Consider the following 17,955-nt stretch of genomic DNA (forward strand, 5'->3'; position numbering starts at 1 on the left):
GTGAAATTTTTTTGTAACGAAAATCAAGTAGACTAGCATCAAATGAAAAGTAACGCAATCATGGTGAACATTCGAATTATAATTATCATCGAGGTTATATGTATAGGACAAGTATATGGTACAACGATACAATAATAATAATAGTAATATCAACAACAATAATAACAATGATAGTGGGTTCATGTCAACTATATATTATATATATATGTGTGTGTGTATATATGTATATAAGATTTCAAGCGATAGAAAATTACATCACCATGATATCGTTACGTCATATTATTACATAATATTGAATATTCGCGCCCTGCAGCTCCGGACCTTCAATTTAATTATAGATTACCACATCATAATATTATTCATACGTAATACCGTCACACAATATTATATCCTAGCATAAAAAATCACCGCTAGCTGAATCAGCAAAATAATTTTTCCGTCTCATTCGAATGTGGCCACTTCGACTTCACATCCCCTTTCTTTCCTCATTTCTTATCGTTCGTTTAGTTTCGTCTTTGCAAGTCTTCAGGCCTCTACTTGGTACCCGAAACAATTTCGAAGCTCGTCGAAAGCTGGATCAGAGCGTACTAAAGCGTCTCCAGGAGGTTCTGGACGAGGAGCGCCGGCGCCGTGACTCGAGCCTTCGTCTTCCTCGACTGCCGATCTGGACGCACTCCGCAACGCGGCGGTCTCTGGAGCTGCTCGGATTTGTTGCTGTCCTGCTCCAGCTGGACCGAAACGCTCGCGACCCTCGGGGTCGTGCATCCCGTTTCCTGAAACACCCGAAAACACCCAGCGATGTTAGGGATATGAATGAAAAAGGCGAACCTACTTAGAGAAAAATAATAAAAGACGTTAGATGGAATTGTAACGCAGGAAGTGGAGATTCCTTGAGAACCTTTGAGAGAAACTTTGCGTTTAGTCCAAATTGTTTGAAACTTGGAACAATTACGGGACAAGTACCTGCGTATAATCGCTTCAGCGGCCGAACGAAGAGAAATTAACTTCCGACGATAATAGCTGTATCTACGTTATATTATACACTGCTAAAATTTTCCACGACTCGGTGGAGCAGCGTTCAACGTCTAGAAATTCGATAGGAAACAGTCTTCGTCGAGAAGACTTGAGCACGGAGACGAGAATAATTGCAGAGAGAAAGTGCATGAATGGGAGAGAGAACAACTAAAGTACTTACAATGAACATCAGTTCAGTTCCCCTCACTGATTTCGTTGGGACTCATGCTTTTTGTTTTTCTATCTACGGAAAAACGGTTCAAAGGGGTGAAAACGACCCCCAAAGAATGGAATGTTTTTTACTGAATAGGAAAACTGCAGCATTAGTTTCATTCAAATCCATCAAGCGTGTCAAGAAATCACCTCGTTGGGTGCCAATTCTTGGGGGTCGTTTTCACCCCTCCTAACCGTTTTTCAGCAGGTAAAAAAAAATACGCGTTTCTTAGTTTTTAATGTGGAAATCAGAGGGGGACACCAAACTGACGTTCCTTGTTAGTATTTTCATTAAAAGCTCAAATTCCGGCTCTTCTTTTTGATCCGTCTATTGTAATTCAACGTTGCAAATGTGGAAAACTTGTATGAAAGTTGGACGCGACTTGGAAAGGCTTCTCGCGTGATGAGTTAGGACACTAACTCGATTAGCCGCAAGTACAGCAAAACCGAGTTCTAATCTCTGTCCTCTCATGCAGCTCCGCTGGAACTGAAACAGAACTTTATCACCGGTTCAGCTGGTTAACCGCGGGCATAGTGTAATACAAGTACCCTAGTTTTTACAACGTGGAGATTTTCCAAAGCTGCACAAAGTTCATTTAGATCAGCGTCCTCCATCCCCGCGTTTCGAACCGTGACGGTCTAGCCGCAGGTTAATTATAGACGAGAAACGTGAGACGTAATCCATGCAAGTTTTATCAGCGCAGCGAGTTACGTATTATATAAAAAAAAGCTTCTTTTCTTTCTACCCTCTATCGCAGAGGAAAGCGAATCAGCACTGCAAGGGTCGGACGGTCTCCAATACGGCGGAAGATCAGCCCGATGGAAAAAGAAAAACGCGTCTAATAAAAACAACGTTACCCACATGACTAGCTATATAATATGTAAAATTATGTTTATACCTACACGTATAGATATAATATCACCGGCAGGTGTTGAAAACGGACAGATAATAAATCGGAGAAAAAACATAGAGCGGGCTTCTTCTATTCTACATTGTGCAAATAATAATAGGAGAAAAAATTTTTCGCCCCATAGCGGAAGGCCGCTATATTTAACCATGAAGGTGCACGTGCAAACATTATACCGTCGCCTTCATGATGCACCGCTCCACACTCGACTGGCTCGAATCAGTCCTGCAGAAGCGGCACAATTCGCAATCTCTCTCTCTCTCTCTCTCTCTCTCTCTCTCTCTCTCTCCCACTGTGTATACAGTGTTTATTATAAATTCTGCACGGTGTTACAAAGAGGAGATTAAACGTGGTCTCGGTCGTTTATTTACCCAGTTGACGTCGGCTTTCCCGCGCGGAATAAATTGGCGGGAAAAAAGTTGGAGAATGATGAATAAAATATAGCAACACAGACGTGAAACCCGAGCCCGAGATAATCATGGATAAGAAATCGTAGGGGAAGATAATTAATTGGGTTCGACCGATCGAGGCGAGTCTCGTGCGGAGAAAGATCGAACCCAAACTTTTGTCGGATCAGTAACTGAGATCTGGAAAATTTCTCTGAGTCAAGAGGCAACGAGGTCAACCTTGTTCCTCGAGAGGCGAGCTTTCCGATCTCTCTGTGCAGTGGCTAACTGGAAAGTTAGAAGAGACAGAGACAGAGAGAAGCTTACGCAAGTTGAACTTGCTTGACGATTTTCCTGTCGCAATTGGAGACGAGGCGATTACAAGTCGAGCTTTATTCCAATAAAGTATCTTTTAATTAAAGTCATGAGACCAGAGGAAAAATCCTAATTAAATTCCGACACGAGGGCGTCACGCTGTTTTTGTGGGAGAAACGACATCCTTCATGACTCAACTGCATCTGCCGGCTAACATTTGCAAAGTGTAATGAATCATGGAAGAACAAGAGCTTCATCCTGTGCTGCATGCACGCAGAATTCCCCATCATCCGTCTTTCCTTGCCTTTTATCCCATTCTCTCCCGCATTCTCTCGCTCTCTCACTCTCTCTTTCTCTCTCTGTCTTTTACGCTTTATCTAGAAATTCTACAGGCCTCTGTTGATACGACGTAACGCATTTATCACGCGTTTCTATATCGTGTAGTAGTATTTCCTGATGCTCTTCTCGAAGGCGTCTCGTTTTCCCCTAACCATTCATTTGCTGTTGCGCCGACGAGATGCTACATGGGTATAATACATTTACGGTTGACTCGCATCCGTTGAAATTCGAGGCCATGCATAAGTCAGGAACTACGGAACGCTTCGCGTCTTTCTTCTCCGTTGTTAAAACGAATCGAACGATCTCCCTCGCCGTTCGTTACTAGCTCCGAAAATTTTTCATCCACTGAAACAGACTGATCCGACCTTTTTCCCCACACAGGTGCCGATAATTTCGTTCAATCGTCAGATCATGCCAATTCGTAGCTTTCTGTTAGTTAAGGCAGTTTCATTCAATGATTTCCGAGAAATTCAACGATTTTTTCTTTTACATCGAGTCCTATTAAAATATTGTTTGACCTAAGACTTACCGGAAAATGTATTTCAGGAAAAACGAAATGACAGCTACGAAGCCTGTCTTGATGTGTGAAAATTGAATCGGCTGTTTCAAGACCGCCTCTGCTTGGTTAAAAGCTCTCAAAAGGGTGAAACAGCGTCTTAGGAAACGCGAGGTCGTTGAATGAGCGAAAGTTAGCGAGTCAGCGGGTTGTTTAATTGAAAGCTATAACGATGACGGTGATTACGCGGGTATTACTCGACTACAGTCAACAACATCCCCTGAGCAAGAGGACATAAGTATACACCTACGCGTGGTGAAAATCAATGAGTAATTTCCGGTTTCGTTCAGCTCGCCTCGCGCGCGTTCCGTTTTTTAATCTAATTCCTGATCGGCCCAAGAGCGCACGCTTATTGCGAGCCGATTTGAATCTGGACAAGCGTGCTATCGTCGGTCAATCGGGGTTGTATTCGCGTCCCCTGGGAACCCGAAGCCCCGATTCCATAAGCCGGGCTGTAATTCCAGGACTTAAAATGCGTCGCCAATCGGATCGTCGGGATCGATCGATGCCAATGAAAATTTGTCGCTCGTTTAATAACGCACGATTTTCAAAGCGATACCGATTCTAAGTCGGGGTGGAGTCGGAGAGAGGGGGGGGGGGGGGGGGGGGGGGATTTTTAATGGAACCCGCTATATGTATATAAGGCTCGCGAAACAACCTCCCTGGGGACTTTGCCGCTTATAGTGCTTTCGTTATTCCCGAACGAACCCAGAACCAGCCACCCAGCGACCGACTTTAGTCTCGTGGAAGATACCAGGGGGCGGTATCGAAGCGACGGGGGTCCCTGTAACTAGAGGGGCGGAACGATAACGGGGCTCTAATTAAATCCGAGAACTGTTATCGTCGTATTACCATCATTTATGGTCGTCATTGTTATCTCGGATACCGCTGTACATTATTTTTCTCGTGCCATGGTGTATAATCAGCCGATCCTCGAGACTCGCTCAAGTAATTGTGAAGGGGTGTCGCAGCGAATAATTTTTACCCATTTTTGCAGAACGTTTGCAATTTCCGCTGTTTACTTTGTTGAAGTCGTCAACTTGCGGTACATCATCATGCAGGGGAATGACGTGTATAATATTTTAAAACATGTAAGACGACTTTATTGATCAAAGATCTCCTGTATACCTTCTCCGTTTACTTGATCGCGAAAAAAGAGGTAATAAAAAGAAAGATGAAGAAAAAGACTCACCGTCAGGCAGAGATTGTGCTGATGCTGATGGGATCGATGACGAGACTCACTCTGCAGCTGCCATGCCCGGATGTAGAGGTCCCCTCGATAAATCAGACCCCCTCGTCTCGCTCGTAGCATCAAGTGCCACCTGAAAATGGAGAGAAAAAATATTTCAATTATACTCGCATTGGAAGAGTAAACGCAAGAATTGTTCCTACACGCGGAGAAAGGATTCGTTGAATTTGCCAAATATGGCGAACGAAATGTTTTTCGACCCGATGAAATGTTATTCGATCAAAAAAAAGGGGGGGATCAAAACGATAATTTATTTTATTAAGTAAACCCAAATTTATTTGTATTTATAAAATGTTTCTTTCGTATATTCAGTCATTTTTCTTTTTACTTTCGTGTCTATAGGATACTGCGAATGAACGCTTTTTGACCCGACCTCAAATGCTACTAATTTGAATCGCGGACTGAACCTCGTTCAACTTCTAAGTACCTCGGTTAAACCGACGTTTTTTATCCACATTTAGCGCGGTGTTTGCGAATTGGAAATCGTAACGGTGAATCGATACGAATCTCTTCGAAGCGCGAGATGAATTAACCGTCGACCTCCGATTGCCAGCCCAGGTCAAATACTGTTTGAGATGAACTTCACAGGACGGTTTTGAAGGGGTGGAGGATGATGCGAATCAGATTTTTCCAGCTATGGAAAAAGATTGGTTTCCTCACCCAGCGAGGTCAGCATCGTCCTTAATTACTCGGGGTTTCGCAACTCAGAAAGAGAGAGATAGAGAGAGAGACGGTGAATCTGAATTTCAGAAAAGTCTAAAGCTTATATATTCAAGAACCGAATACGCCGCAGATTCCCGAGCTGAGGACGCATCTCTTCGGTTTAATTCCTTTCGTTGTTTTATTTCCTTCAATTATTACGTTCGACATCTAATTGAAAAAATCATTATTCTGAGGCCAACCGATATTTTTGAAAATCATTCAAACTTGAATTTCGTTACTTCTTGTAGATAGATTCTGAAGATCTTTACGATGTCGCAATATCCGATAAGAATTGAAATACTCAAATTCTCTTCTTCGTGCCATTTCATCTCTCCCCTTATATTTTTAAATGGTGTAAATGGATTATACCAGCTAGCAGACGTCGAACGAATTGGTTAACTGCAAATTTGTTGCAAACGCGAAGAACAAAGTCAGGGCAATGGATCGGGAATCGATGATATCGCGCGCTAGGTTCGGACGCGGATATATAATGATAGGGGAGGGTCCGTCGGTGATTTATAAAAGCGCCATTCCGCCGACGAGATAAAGGTAATGGCCAAGCCGGCAACGGAGCTGCGCTTTGACGGTGGTTTCGGGCTTGCTTGATTTAACATTAGCCACGTGGCATTTTCCGGATTTTCTGCTGCGCCAAGTTTTGCGCGCGACACGTATAGACACGCGCGTATCGTGCGAACTGTTATTGCAAGCTTGGCACCCGCCAAACACCCTCGCAGCCGAGTTATCATTTTTCCCGACACACGGAAGCGGCGAGAAGAAGGGAAACGGCCGCTCGTAAATTCCCGATTTATCAGTTCACCGGCCGCTCGCACCTCCGCGGAAAACGCCGACGACTTCGCGCCGAAATTACTATCCGGAACGATATCCGCGACACTGTTTTCACATTTCAAAAAACCGTAAGCCGACCCCCGCGCACCCTGCACCCCCATGCAAATCCGATTCGCGCGTCCGAATTTTCTACCGTAAAATCTACCCCGATATAGTTAAAAACCGTTCGTGTTTCGACGAAATTAATTTTCCCAGGTGAAAAAATCAGATTCAACGTTACGATTGGATGTGTGTGAGAACACTTGTGCCAATACGAGTTCCGCAGGGGCGGCTGGGCGAAGCTTTAGCGTTTATTTTGCGGTAAACGCGCGGATCCGTCATGCGTGAATTTAAAACTGCACGCACCGATAGGTGAAAACCTGCGGACGCGTTTTAAGCGGCGGAACAATTCATCGGCTGGTTGTTCAATTTGATGGTCATAGCGATCAAAGGATTGATAACACATCGGGTGGATGAGGGAAGATTTTTTGAAAAACCGAAAACAAATGAACAGACAAATATTTGAATAACGATTCGAACTGTACGTTACGTCATGCAATATTATGTTCGTCGATTGTGGGTAACGACGCTTTAAAATAAGTTATTCGCTGAATTCGAAAGCTCTCAGCACTTCACTATTCATGCTTCGATGTAAACCGCGAAATTTGAGAAATTTGTCTTCAATTCAAACCCCTGGATTGAAAACATTGAATGGGAAAAGTTATAAGCAAACATCCGAAAACTGATCGTTGTTGCAGTATTGATGCAAAAATATACTTATGTATTGGGCGTTCTACGCCAAATCGGACAGTTTAAAAAATTATGATTTTTGATTCCGTCAATTTTTTTATATTTTATTAGTACCCTTCAATAGAGCCTTTCTGCTAAATTTTGAAATTTTTTTGATCACTGGTTAAAAAAATGTTAAATTTTCAAAAAACTCGAAAGATACACTCACTTTCAAAACCAAGATGTAACACTTGAAATCAAAAAACCTTAATCAAAAATACCGTGAATATTTTAGTTGTATTTTTTTATATAAAGGCCATCTCAAAACAAAGATTCAAAAAAAGATTTCAGGTTTAATATTTTTTTACCAAGTAATAAAAATAAATCTCAAAATTTACTAGAAAGACTCGTTTGAAGCGTACTAAAAAATATTTAAAAACAAAATTGAGGAAACAAAAAATTAAAATTTTTCAAATACCCAACATACACACAAAACAAAGAAAATTGCGAAAGTACAACAAAGAGTTAATTTGAATAGCAAGCAAATTTCTCTGGCCGAAAAACTGTTCCACATTTACACTAGCGTTTTTTGCTTTTTTTACGAGTAGGGTGGCGGGGGGGGGGGGGGGGGGTTACTTGATCGGGGTTATTAATCAATCAAAGTTCAGCTGCGCCGGAAGTCGGAATGCAATTGGTATTTTGATGATCCAGAGATTCGAAATGTTTCTAGAGTCCCTCGGGAATGAGTGCGAGGTTGGATCGGGCACGCAGGGTGAAACGAAGCACAAGGCTTTTGCCCGGCTGACGTTTGTTGCACGCCTCGCGCTTGACAGCCGCGAGGGTGAAAGAGATTGGAAAAATTCTGTCTTTCGTATGGTCGGTCGATTTGCTTTTCCCCGCAGCAAAGCAGCGGCTACGTTTCAGCTCGCGAAACAACGGCGACACCTCCGCAATTTTCTATTTCCTCCACGTCAACGCCACCTCTAGAAGCCATCCACTTGTCACGGGCCGTCGCGATTTATACTCGAATTTAAAATCCCCGATAAATGGAGTGGCCGAGTTTAAGGATGTATCGAACGTACCGTCCGGTCAAAGAGTTATGACGACGGAAGGAAGTATGACGCAGGTGACGAAGGGCTGAAAGTGCAGCTGAAGTTAATCGAGTCCGATTTCGTCGAAACGATATTTTTTCAAGATGGAAAAAAAATTTTAAGCAAGAAATTTAAGAGATCTCATCATCGTATCATTTCCACAATAAAAGAATCGCATCATTTAACTGACTTCGAGAACTTACTGAGAGAAACTGATTTTGTTCGTTAATAAATTCTCTACAAATCTAAAGAACCAGTTCTTGCATAACGGTGAATTATTTTTTATTAAGGTCTCAGTATATTATTCATCACAATGACAATGATTTCAATAACTATGATTTTTGATCAAATAAGTTAAATGAATGATGTAACTTTGATGATTTGTAGAGGATTTATTCACGATCAAAGTGAGTCCTAGTTCATTAAAATCGTAGAAATATTCCGCAGTGAATTTATTTATAACACAATTTGCTGTTAGTTCAACACTATTGTTGTCCAATTCATCACTATCATTGATTTCACATCATCACATTCATACATTTATTAACTATCTTAGACTAAATTTGTGAGTTAACCCTAAAAACTGTTCGAAATAACTCCACACCGGCTGATTTTGATTCTAAATTTTTGACAAAAATGTAATACAGATAATTCAAGAAGTTTTGTTTTTTATTTTGTAATATTGTTTCAAATAAAATTAACTGGATAAACTTCATTTTCAATATTTTGGTCCACTCGGTGAATCTTTAACCCGTATTTGAATCCAAATTCACCCCTAGACGTTTGGCGCGACTCCCACCAGAAATGCAGACTCGTAAAAAAAGAGGCTGAAGAATAATAAAGCGAGGCGGAAATTATTCAAGCGAGGTAATACACCGTCAGTTTTCACCAGTTTGAACCCCTCTCTTTTTTACTCCATTCATTTTCATCTTGGCCTGTAATTAATCGTGTCACTTTAGCCCCTAAAATCGCCTTAGACGTACCTCGTGACGAGCTGGTGAACCCGAGGCCACTGTCCCCTGGCACGAAGGATCCTCGCCGTGCCGAGAAGGGAGGCTCTGTGACAGTTCGAGACCTCCATCCCCTTCAGAAAGTACCTCAGAGCGGCAAGCCATTTCCCTGAAACAACGGGAGAACGTTTTCTTTTCATCGATATACCGCGAGTTTCCATAATTAATTCGGCCGCATTTGGCAATCAACGCGATTGCTCGCGATTCGCTGCGAGCCAACTCTCGAAGGACGAAGGACACTCGTCACCTACCGTTGCTGTTCAACCACGCCGCGTACTCGGCTAGGTGATCAGGGCTTCGGGGCTGGAGACGAACGACGTGCCGAAGAAGCGCCCCCGCCGTTTGCCCGGTCGCCAATCGCGCCAGGACTAGGTAGGCGGGGGTGTAAGCTGGGTCCAAGGACACGCACCTCTGCAGCATCCTTATGCACTCGTCAGTCCGGTTAGTTTTCCTGAAAACACAAAGAAAAGAGCAGAGATGAACGTTGGTTCGGAAAATTGAAGGAATCGTTTTTTGGTTACGTTTTTCATTCACGTTAAAGTATTTCGTCGTCCTGGATTTTCTCGATGGTGAAATTATTTCTCTTATCGATCCTTCGAGGATCGGGAACTCGTATACGTAACGGATTCCTACACGGATTGTGTACCGAGGTATGTATAACGGTGCACGTATGGTGGATTCCCGCGCCATAAATTCCACCTTGTAATAAATTAAACGGCAATTTAAAAGGACTTGGGGGAAGGTGAATTATGGTTCAGCTTTGACGGTTTACCGACTCCGTGGCCGTAAAAAGGGACGCGGTAATCACGTTAGAATCCCCAATGGTCAGGCCTGCAGGGGTGGTAATATGACAATCCCTCGTTCGTTCTTAACCACATAACCAAATCCACGTTGTGTGCGAGGTTATTTTTCGTGAGCGGAGGGAAAATTTTAGGAAGAAAATCGAAAAGAGTGAAAAACAACGCAGCAAAGCTTTGGCAGATATACATTGAGTGAAATAATTTGCGATCATCGTGTGGATCCAGCGAGCGAAAGGGAATCACAAATTTTCTACTTTCGCATAGATTTTCCCGGTGAATCTAGAAAACGCGACAGATAATAATGAAAATTTATACGCTTGTGTAATTTTGGAACAACGACGTAGCAGCGTATTTCTGACGGTTTGGGAAACGTCGAGACATTCGTGAATGAATAAACACCGCAAGGAATATTCTCCCGCTTCTATCAGAGCCACGAGTTCGCGTACATTCACATTCGGTGTATATTTTCATTCGAGACTCTGGTATTCTCGAGTCCTCGCGTAGGTACTCGGAAAATTCAGCACTCCGCAAGGATTTCGCGTTAGAGACATTCTATATGTATAAATGTACATACATATGTAAGAAATGTCTGAGGGTTTCGAGTAAAATATTCAACGCCGCAGGATGTGCCCCTGAAAAACAGCCCCGAAAAAATCAAAAGAAGAGAAAAAAAGAAAACCACCCTTCCTTCCTCGAAGTCGCAGCCGTATTGCGTTGATCTTTCGAATCCTGTGCTTTAAGCTGTGAGTATTATGACTTGATTTTTTTAAATACTGGTATAGATTTAATGAGTAAAAGGAAGAGAAACAAGTGAAACGTGATTTTGCGTTCCTTTTTTTAACATAGCGCTAATGAAAGAGTAAATCCTACGTTATTCACCCTAAAAGTGAAAAAAAAGAAGGAAATCATTATTTGGATGAACTAGGCGAGAGAATGACAGAAACTATAAAAAAAAACAAGAGAATTAGGCCAGAGTTGTGATAAGTTACGGAGGGCTTGAATGACTACAGAAAAGTGACCTACGCACGGTTGAAACGGAATCACGTGCAGAGGTATAAGAGATGTATACGCAAACAGAAGCAACAACAGTCTGCGAAGCTTTTGCTCGTGTTAATTAAACTTCAATTTCGTCCAAAGCGGCAGGAATTACCCTGGCACGCAAGATTTAACGCGTGAAATTCGCGCGAGCGCTTTTCGGCCAATAAAACGGACAATAAACTCTTGATAAAATTGTCCCGTGCCTGCAGCAACGAAAGCGTGTATATATATATGTATATACCTATATTATACGAGCTATTATTTCGCGCGTTCATCTTTGTGGGGGTTCTAATTAATATTTTCTGCTGAAATATAGAAGCAAAACAGGGAAGAAAGAAATTCGTGAAAAACAATTCGAGAATCATCAATTACGATAAGATCGCGATGGATATTCGCGATATTCGTTCACACGCAGGCTGCCGTCGTCAGAGCGACAATACAAGTATTGAATTGCATATCTTAATTGAATCTGCGATTCACGCGAGCAGCTTTTTCGCGGCGTTTCGTTGCTTTGCGGCGAGGCTGGAGCCGAGGGGGAATTATAATGCGAAATAAATTACCTGTAGAGCTGGCCAAGATTGTAATGAGCGTTGACGTGACCCGGCTGGGCGTTAATGGCTGATAGAAAATGCCGCTCCGCCTCTTCGCCGACCGTCAGAGTCCCCAGGTTGTTGTGAGCACTCGCGTAAGTCGGCCACAGCCTGAAACAGACACGAATTAAACGGGGTGAAGAATCCGGGTGAACGATTGCCTGTAGATTTTTGCCGATCGTAGACAAACAAGCCGCAGGGATCTAGTTATCGATCCCCGTATCGATGTGAACGGCGAAAATTCCGCACAGTGCAGAAATGAGCGGATCTCCGGAACTCGGTTAAGTTTCCTGAGCGGTTGCAGTTCGACTGCACAAAGCGACGTGCGATTCAGAGCTCTCGGTTAGCAATCGGGGATTAATTTCACCGAATCCGAGGCTGTCGGGATATTACGCTCGGGCAGAATCCGCATCCCCCGCACAGCTGAAATATCGAATCGGTGCAGAACAAACTACGATTGGCAGCCAGATTGCAAGCTTTGCTGAATAGCTTGGAATAGTCAGCTGCCGGAGTCGGGGAACTTGAACGCGACATTATAGTTTCACTTTTGCGCTGGGTAGAATAATTCGAAAAAACTTTTCCCACCATTGGAATACGCTTGCTAGAAAAGCGTGGGGTGATTGGCTGAACCTGAATTAAAATTGAAAAGGGGAAGAGAAAGGGGAGTCTTGAAGCTGCTCAATGAATTACCAGCGCATTCCTGACTCGAAATTTAGCGCCTACTTTGAACCTGTATTATTGAAATAAATTTTAAACAAAACAAATATTTTATGTCATGAAATTTGAAAATTGTAGGGATTTATTAATTTTATTTCATTAACGGAATAGCCATTTTCACAAAACCAGACTAAATATAAATCGTCTCCTTTCGAGTATTTGTATAAATAAAAATATCTCAAGCAATCTAGTTCGAAAAACAAGGTTCTTCTCTCCGTTCAACGAAGGTAACTTCTAACTTGTCTTCACATTCAAACGGAAAAATACGTCGTTGTGAGTGGTTCAGGGGTTGAACGATCGCTTAATTTTTCCCTTATTCTGGTCTTCCACCTTCCTTATTCTCGTGGTTCTGAAAGGAAAGTAACAATAAGTGCGGATCCACGGCTAGGCGCCAGAGGCGTTGGTGAGGTAATCCAAGCTTCATTTCGCGCTGCACACATCGAGATATTTCGAGGCGACGACGGCCTGGATCCGGGACTCTGGTACTACCCGCAGGAAAAACAAGGATCCTACCGCCTCGGGGAAGCGATTTTACACTCGACACCCGCCGCTAAAGCCAATTTCAAACACTTCAGACAACCGTGCACAGCCAGCGCTGCGGCGACCTTAGGTAGACAATTTTCAACCCTTAGGTAAACGTATAGTCGGTGGTGCCGTGCACGCGGTCGGTTCTTATTGTCACCAAAGGAAAGAGACAAACTCAGACTTGGAATTCCTCGCAACTTCGGGAAGATTTCATTCCCTGACAATTACGAGCCACGGAAAAATTCCTAAGGGAAGAAAGAAGCGGTTTTCCTCTCTTCGTAAAGGCGAGCGATGAGCTTTAGACAGCAGCGGGACTAAGATCGGCCAGTAAGATGTGAAAAAAAAAAAAAATAAAAAATAAAACAGGAAGCGTTACGTTCTGTAGACTGGAACGGATTTTTCTGCGAGACCCCGCGTTTCGAACATCGAACCGATATACGACCGGGATTAAGAGCCTCGGAGTGAAACGTCGGCTCGACTCGGATGCAGCTACAGTAGTAGTCGAAGCTTAAGTCCGTTGATCTGCTTGTTTGGATCTCGAGCTTCGTCCGATCACTCTGCACTCTTCTCCGCTCTTCTACTCTTAACGATCGAAATCGCGGTGGCGGTGTGTAAAATATTTGAACCAGCCGTTCTTGTTTTATTTTAGTTTATGTTCCAGTCTCGCAAAGGTCAGCAGCTACACGAGGTCGAACGATCATGAGAATTTCTGAGTGAGTATGCAAAGAGTAAAATAACTAAAACTGTCAATTTTGACTGTTTTCTCAAAACCTTGGCTATGCAGTTCAAAAATGACTTCTGATTTGAATTCCTGATGGTCAAAAACCACCATAAACCAAAATACACTCACCTAATATTTTGAATTCAGACCTATTTTGACTAGACTAGAGAGCTAAACTCGGATAGTTCGACGTAGTTTTTCAGAGAAGAGCTCCTTTTATGCACGCGTAATCCCTCGTGAATTGTTAGGCAGATGCGAGGACAAAAGACGCGAGAGTTTCCCATACAAAGCTGTTGTAAGTCGGCGGAAGACTGAAGTGGTCTTTCTTAATTACCGGTACGTGACAACAAGGCGACCACAGAGGCCACCGGAGCTCCACTTCCGGTTTCGGAGGCAGGGTGACTCCACTTCAGAGTTCGAGGGCAGGGGGTGTATAAGGCTTGGGAAATACGGGTCATCCGGAAGTTGGACTTTCGCCACCCGTGGATCGGCGAAAGCCGCAAATTTCACGACGCTGAAAAAGACGGGTGGAAATTAACGGCACGCCATTTATCACGGCTCAGAATTCGCTGGTGTATTCTTACCATGACGAATATAATGGCGATAAGGAAGAGCGATACGAGGACTGCACACCGGAAATCCAGATTGGCGAGGTGCTCGGGGACCTTCGCGATACGAGCCGAAACTAAGCGGAGCGAAAGAAACTCGATCGAGTTAAAAGTAAATCGATCACATATAGTTTTAAAAGTTATTTAAACTTTCTCCATGTACCTGCCCGTAAACCCACCCCCACCCCCACCCCCGCGTCCCTCGTCTCTCGTCCCTCAAAGTCTCTGGTTAAAAAGTACTTCTTTGGACTTATATCGACGCGACGCGACGGGTCAGAGCTGGTATATCGACATGCTTCTCAACCTTATCTAACGTCAACCTATCTCGCCATCCGACTACTAACTCTGCAGGGAATGTGGCTCGCAATTTTCTCCGCGGAATTTACTCTTCGCTACTGCATTCTGAGCTGAGTGAGACTTTGTAACAGAGACAATGTCGGTTATTGGATATTCACGATGCACTCTAAGAACTCGAAGTACAGCGCCAAGTTCAATTTTCTAAATTCTATTTCACTGAAGATGCAATGAAAAGTATACTTCACGTAAACTGTAAATTCCTGAACATTTTTATCGCTGACACAGATACTTGAATAATAGTCGTAGCTTTTTCAAATCCCCCTGCATTTTCGTTGACTAAAAAAGATTGGTGAAATAAATATTGATTAAATGGTAAGTCGAAAAATCGGCAGATGATTTTTCAACTTGTATCAACAAATTTCCAAAATCTGGTTAACCGCGTGTCACGTGGGATGGAGCGTGGGCGAAATGGACTTCATTTCTCACTTGAGGATTCGGGTATGCGAGCATATACGAGTACGGAAGGGTGGGTCAAGTTGCGAGGGGTGGAGAAGAGAGAAAAAATTACTTCTATTATTTGGAGCGCTTAAGGGAGGCTCGATGCTAGTTCATTCGGCAAAGAGGCGCATACAAAGAGGGCGGCGAGCGGCGTGGCTTGAGCCTATACCTATTCAGAGCGCACGCCGGCTCGCTTTATCTTCTTCTTATAAATGAAACAGGTTATTTATTATCCAATAAAGAGACACTCGCTGGGCGAAGCGTCCCAGCGGGCTCTGCCTCGAGCTTTTCCTCCCTGCAGGAAAAAGCGCGCGAAATTCCCGCGCCTCCACTGGACGTATAAATATCGGCGGCAACCCCTGACCCTCACCCAAACAACTAAACACATAATCCAGGCGCTTTCTGCTGATTCCGGAAATCTAGTCGCTGTAGACTTTGCACACGACGAGGTTCGAAGGAACACGCAAATTGTTTTGGAGGATAAAAAGCATCCTTATCGCATCCTGAGTGGCAAAAGCAGCGAGTAACTTAAGAGAGATCAATTTAAGATGTTCAGAGAAAGAGAAGTCTACAGTCCTCGCTGAGCTACTTAGAAAATACCAGCAACGAAAATTCAAGACTCTTTATCTAAGGAGTGACAGGCGTTTCTCGTGTATCTTAACTCGCAAGTCCAGTAACCTTAACAAGGTGTACCTTTTATCCGTTCCCTTTTTATCGATTCAAACGTAGTAATAAACTCCATGGCAGCTGATGGCAAGGTTGAAAAAGCAAATCAAAGATGTAACAAAAGGGTGACGGCTGAAGAGGGGAAAAGGAACGAGTATCAATATAACATTGCAAGAACAAACGACGCTTCCTCTCTTCTTTTTCACCTAACTTTCGTCGATTTTATCGTGGTGCTGCATGCGACGCGTTATCGATAGGAGGTCGGAGGATTTTATGGTCCGAAAATTATGGGGCTCGTTGTCCCTGGTCGATGCAATCGGAAGCCGACTGATGGATTTCTCCTCAAACCGCGAAGCGGTCGAATTTAAATAATATTGTTTCCGTGAATCGGTAGCGCTGATCACGAACAGACGAGTCAAAAGGTCCTGTGAGACCGTGAGCATTGTTTGAATTTCAAAAACGCCCCGATAAATTCCCTCAATTCCCATTGTTCGCCTCCTGCAGTCGAAACTCTGCCTTTTACGTGAATACACTTTATATCTATACGCAGCAGAATTTTATTTCGTTTTATTCTAGCACTTGTTAGCCCGCCTCCAGCAACCGATACGCGAGACAAATTGGTGCCTCGATATGCCAATCCAAAATTCTGATGTTTATAATAATGGATACTAGACTGTGTCAAAGAAGTGTCCAATTTTTTTTCAAAATTCAAGACGAGCATATTGTTCCAAGTGACGAAAATAAGATGTTGTTCGAATTTCAGCTTTTAATATTGATATTTTGAGAAGCCTCATCGCGATTTTTTATTTCGTATTCAAATAACATGGGATAAATTTATTTCAAACTATTGAATCTTGTAACTCGTCAACGCATTAATACACTTGTAAGACTTTTAAGAACGTATTTTTGTAGGGAATTGAACGCTCTATAAAAAAAAAAATTTCACATCATTTTATGATAAATCCACTCTTTCAAAAATTATCTAATTTTAAATAACTTCCGAAAGAGTAGATTCATCATCAAATGATACAAAGCCTTTTTTGTAGAGCGTCCAATTCCCTACAAAAATATATTCAAGTCCAAAGTTTGAAACAAATTTTTCCCATTTGACTTAAATGGAAAATAGAAAATCGCGATTACACACCTCTAAATGTTAATAATAATAGTTGAAACTTGGCCAGAATCTTCTTTCCGTCATTTCGAACAATATTTTTGATTTGAATTTTGAAAGACATAAATTTTTTTGATACAGTCTAATGTGTCAACATATACTCTTCCCAAAAGTCGTAAAAGTCGAAACAGGATGACGGAAAAAACAGCGTTGAATGCGTGCAGCTTAACCTTCTCCTAGGATCGAATTATACCCGTATTACCTGTAACTCGTATACCACGGTTTTTATTTTCTCTAAGCTTTTTACGAGATGCACATACGTTGCGTCAATGTATTCAAAGGTTTCCTTGCTTTTAGCCTGATTTACTGCGGCTGATATAGACGAACGAGCCGATATCCCATCATCCCCGTTTTTATACCCCCTGGAGAATAATGCCCCCTATCTCTCTCTCTCTCTCTCTGCTTGTCCGGGGCAGCCAAGGATACCATAAAATTGCAATCAAACAATGCATTATCGTAAACATAATGTTCCTCGTGGCGCATAAATTTTCACAGCTTATTTATGTACACGTACGAGTATATGCATTTCCGCAGTGAAGCTTATATTGTTGGTATGTTGGTATTGCGCGTAATTTGTATTATATTATGTAGAATAAAGATATAATGAAGGTATTATCTACGATATGGTGTGAATTGAAGAAAAAAAGAAAAGAAGAAAAAAAAAAAAAATCATTTTCCGTAATATTTTAATTCTGCGAAATAATTTACGCTCGTTAGATTCAAAACAAATTTAGTTTGAAAAAAATTTCATTGCTGTGAAGAAAATACTTCGTTATTTCTGCGAAGCAGAAATTAATTTCAGAGTTTAACTTATTTTATAACAATCATTTTATATACAGTATTCACAGCACATGTAATATGTGGCTTATTCGGCAAAATTCTAAAAGATGATAAAGTTACTTGACAAAATCAATCAATCTCTCTAAAATATGTCGAGATTGCCTTCCATTAATTCGTAGCAAAAGTATAAATGAGAAAATTCCTTTC

The 17,955-nt window shown here is 42.3% G+C and overlaps 1 protein-coding gene across 1 annotated transcript in view; it reads right to left on the reverse strand.

Moving 5' to 3' along the window:
• Positions 1–497: 497 nt before the first annotated feature.
• Positions 498–17,955, reverse strand: part of LOC124412525 (protein O-mannosyl-transferase TMTC1-like) — a 143,739-nt gene continuing 126,281 nt past the window's right edge. The window contains exons 12-16 of the mRNA XM_046892469.1: positions 11,736–11,876; positions 9,589–9,788; positions 9,311–9,446; positions 4,924–5,053; positions 498–773 (exon numbers count right to left, since the gene is read on the reverse strand). Of these exons, the coding sequence (XP_046748425.1) occupies positions 588–773; positions 4,924–5,053; positions 9,311–9,446; positions 9,589–9,788; positions 11,736–11,876 (793 nt within the window). The 3' untranslated portion in view covers positions 498–587. The remainder of the gene's footprint in view (positions 774–4,923; positions 5,054–9,310; positions 9,447–9,588; positions 9,789–11,735; positions 11,877–17,955) is intronic.

This window comes from Diprion similis, chromosome 11 (assembly GCF_021155765.1).
Source record: "Diprion similis isolate iyDipSimi1 chromosome 11, iyDipSimi1.1, whole genome shotgun sequence".
NCBI classification, from domain to species: Eukaryota; Metazoa; Arthropoda; class Insecta; order Hymenoptera; family Diprionidae; genus Diprion; species Diprion similis.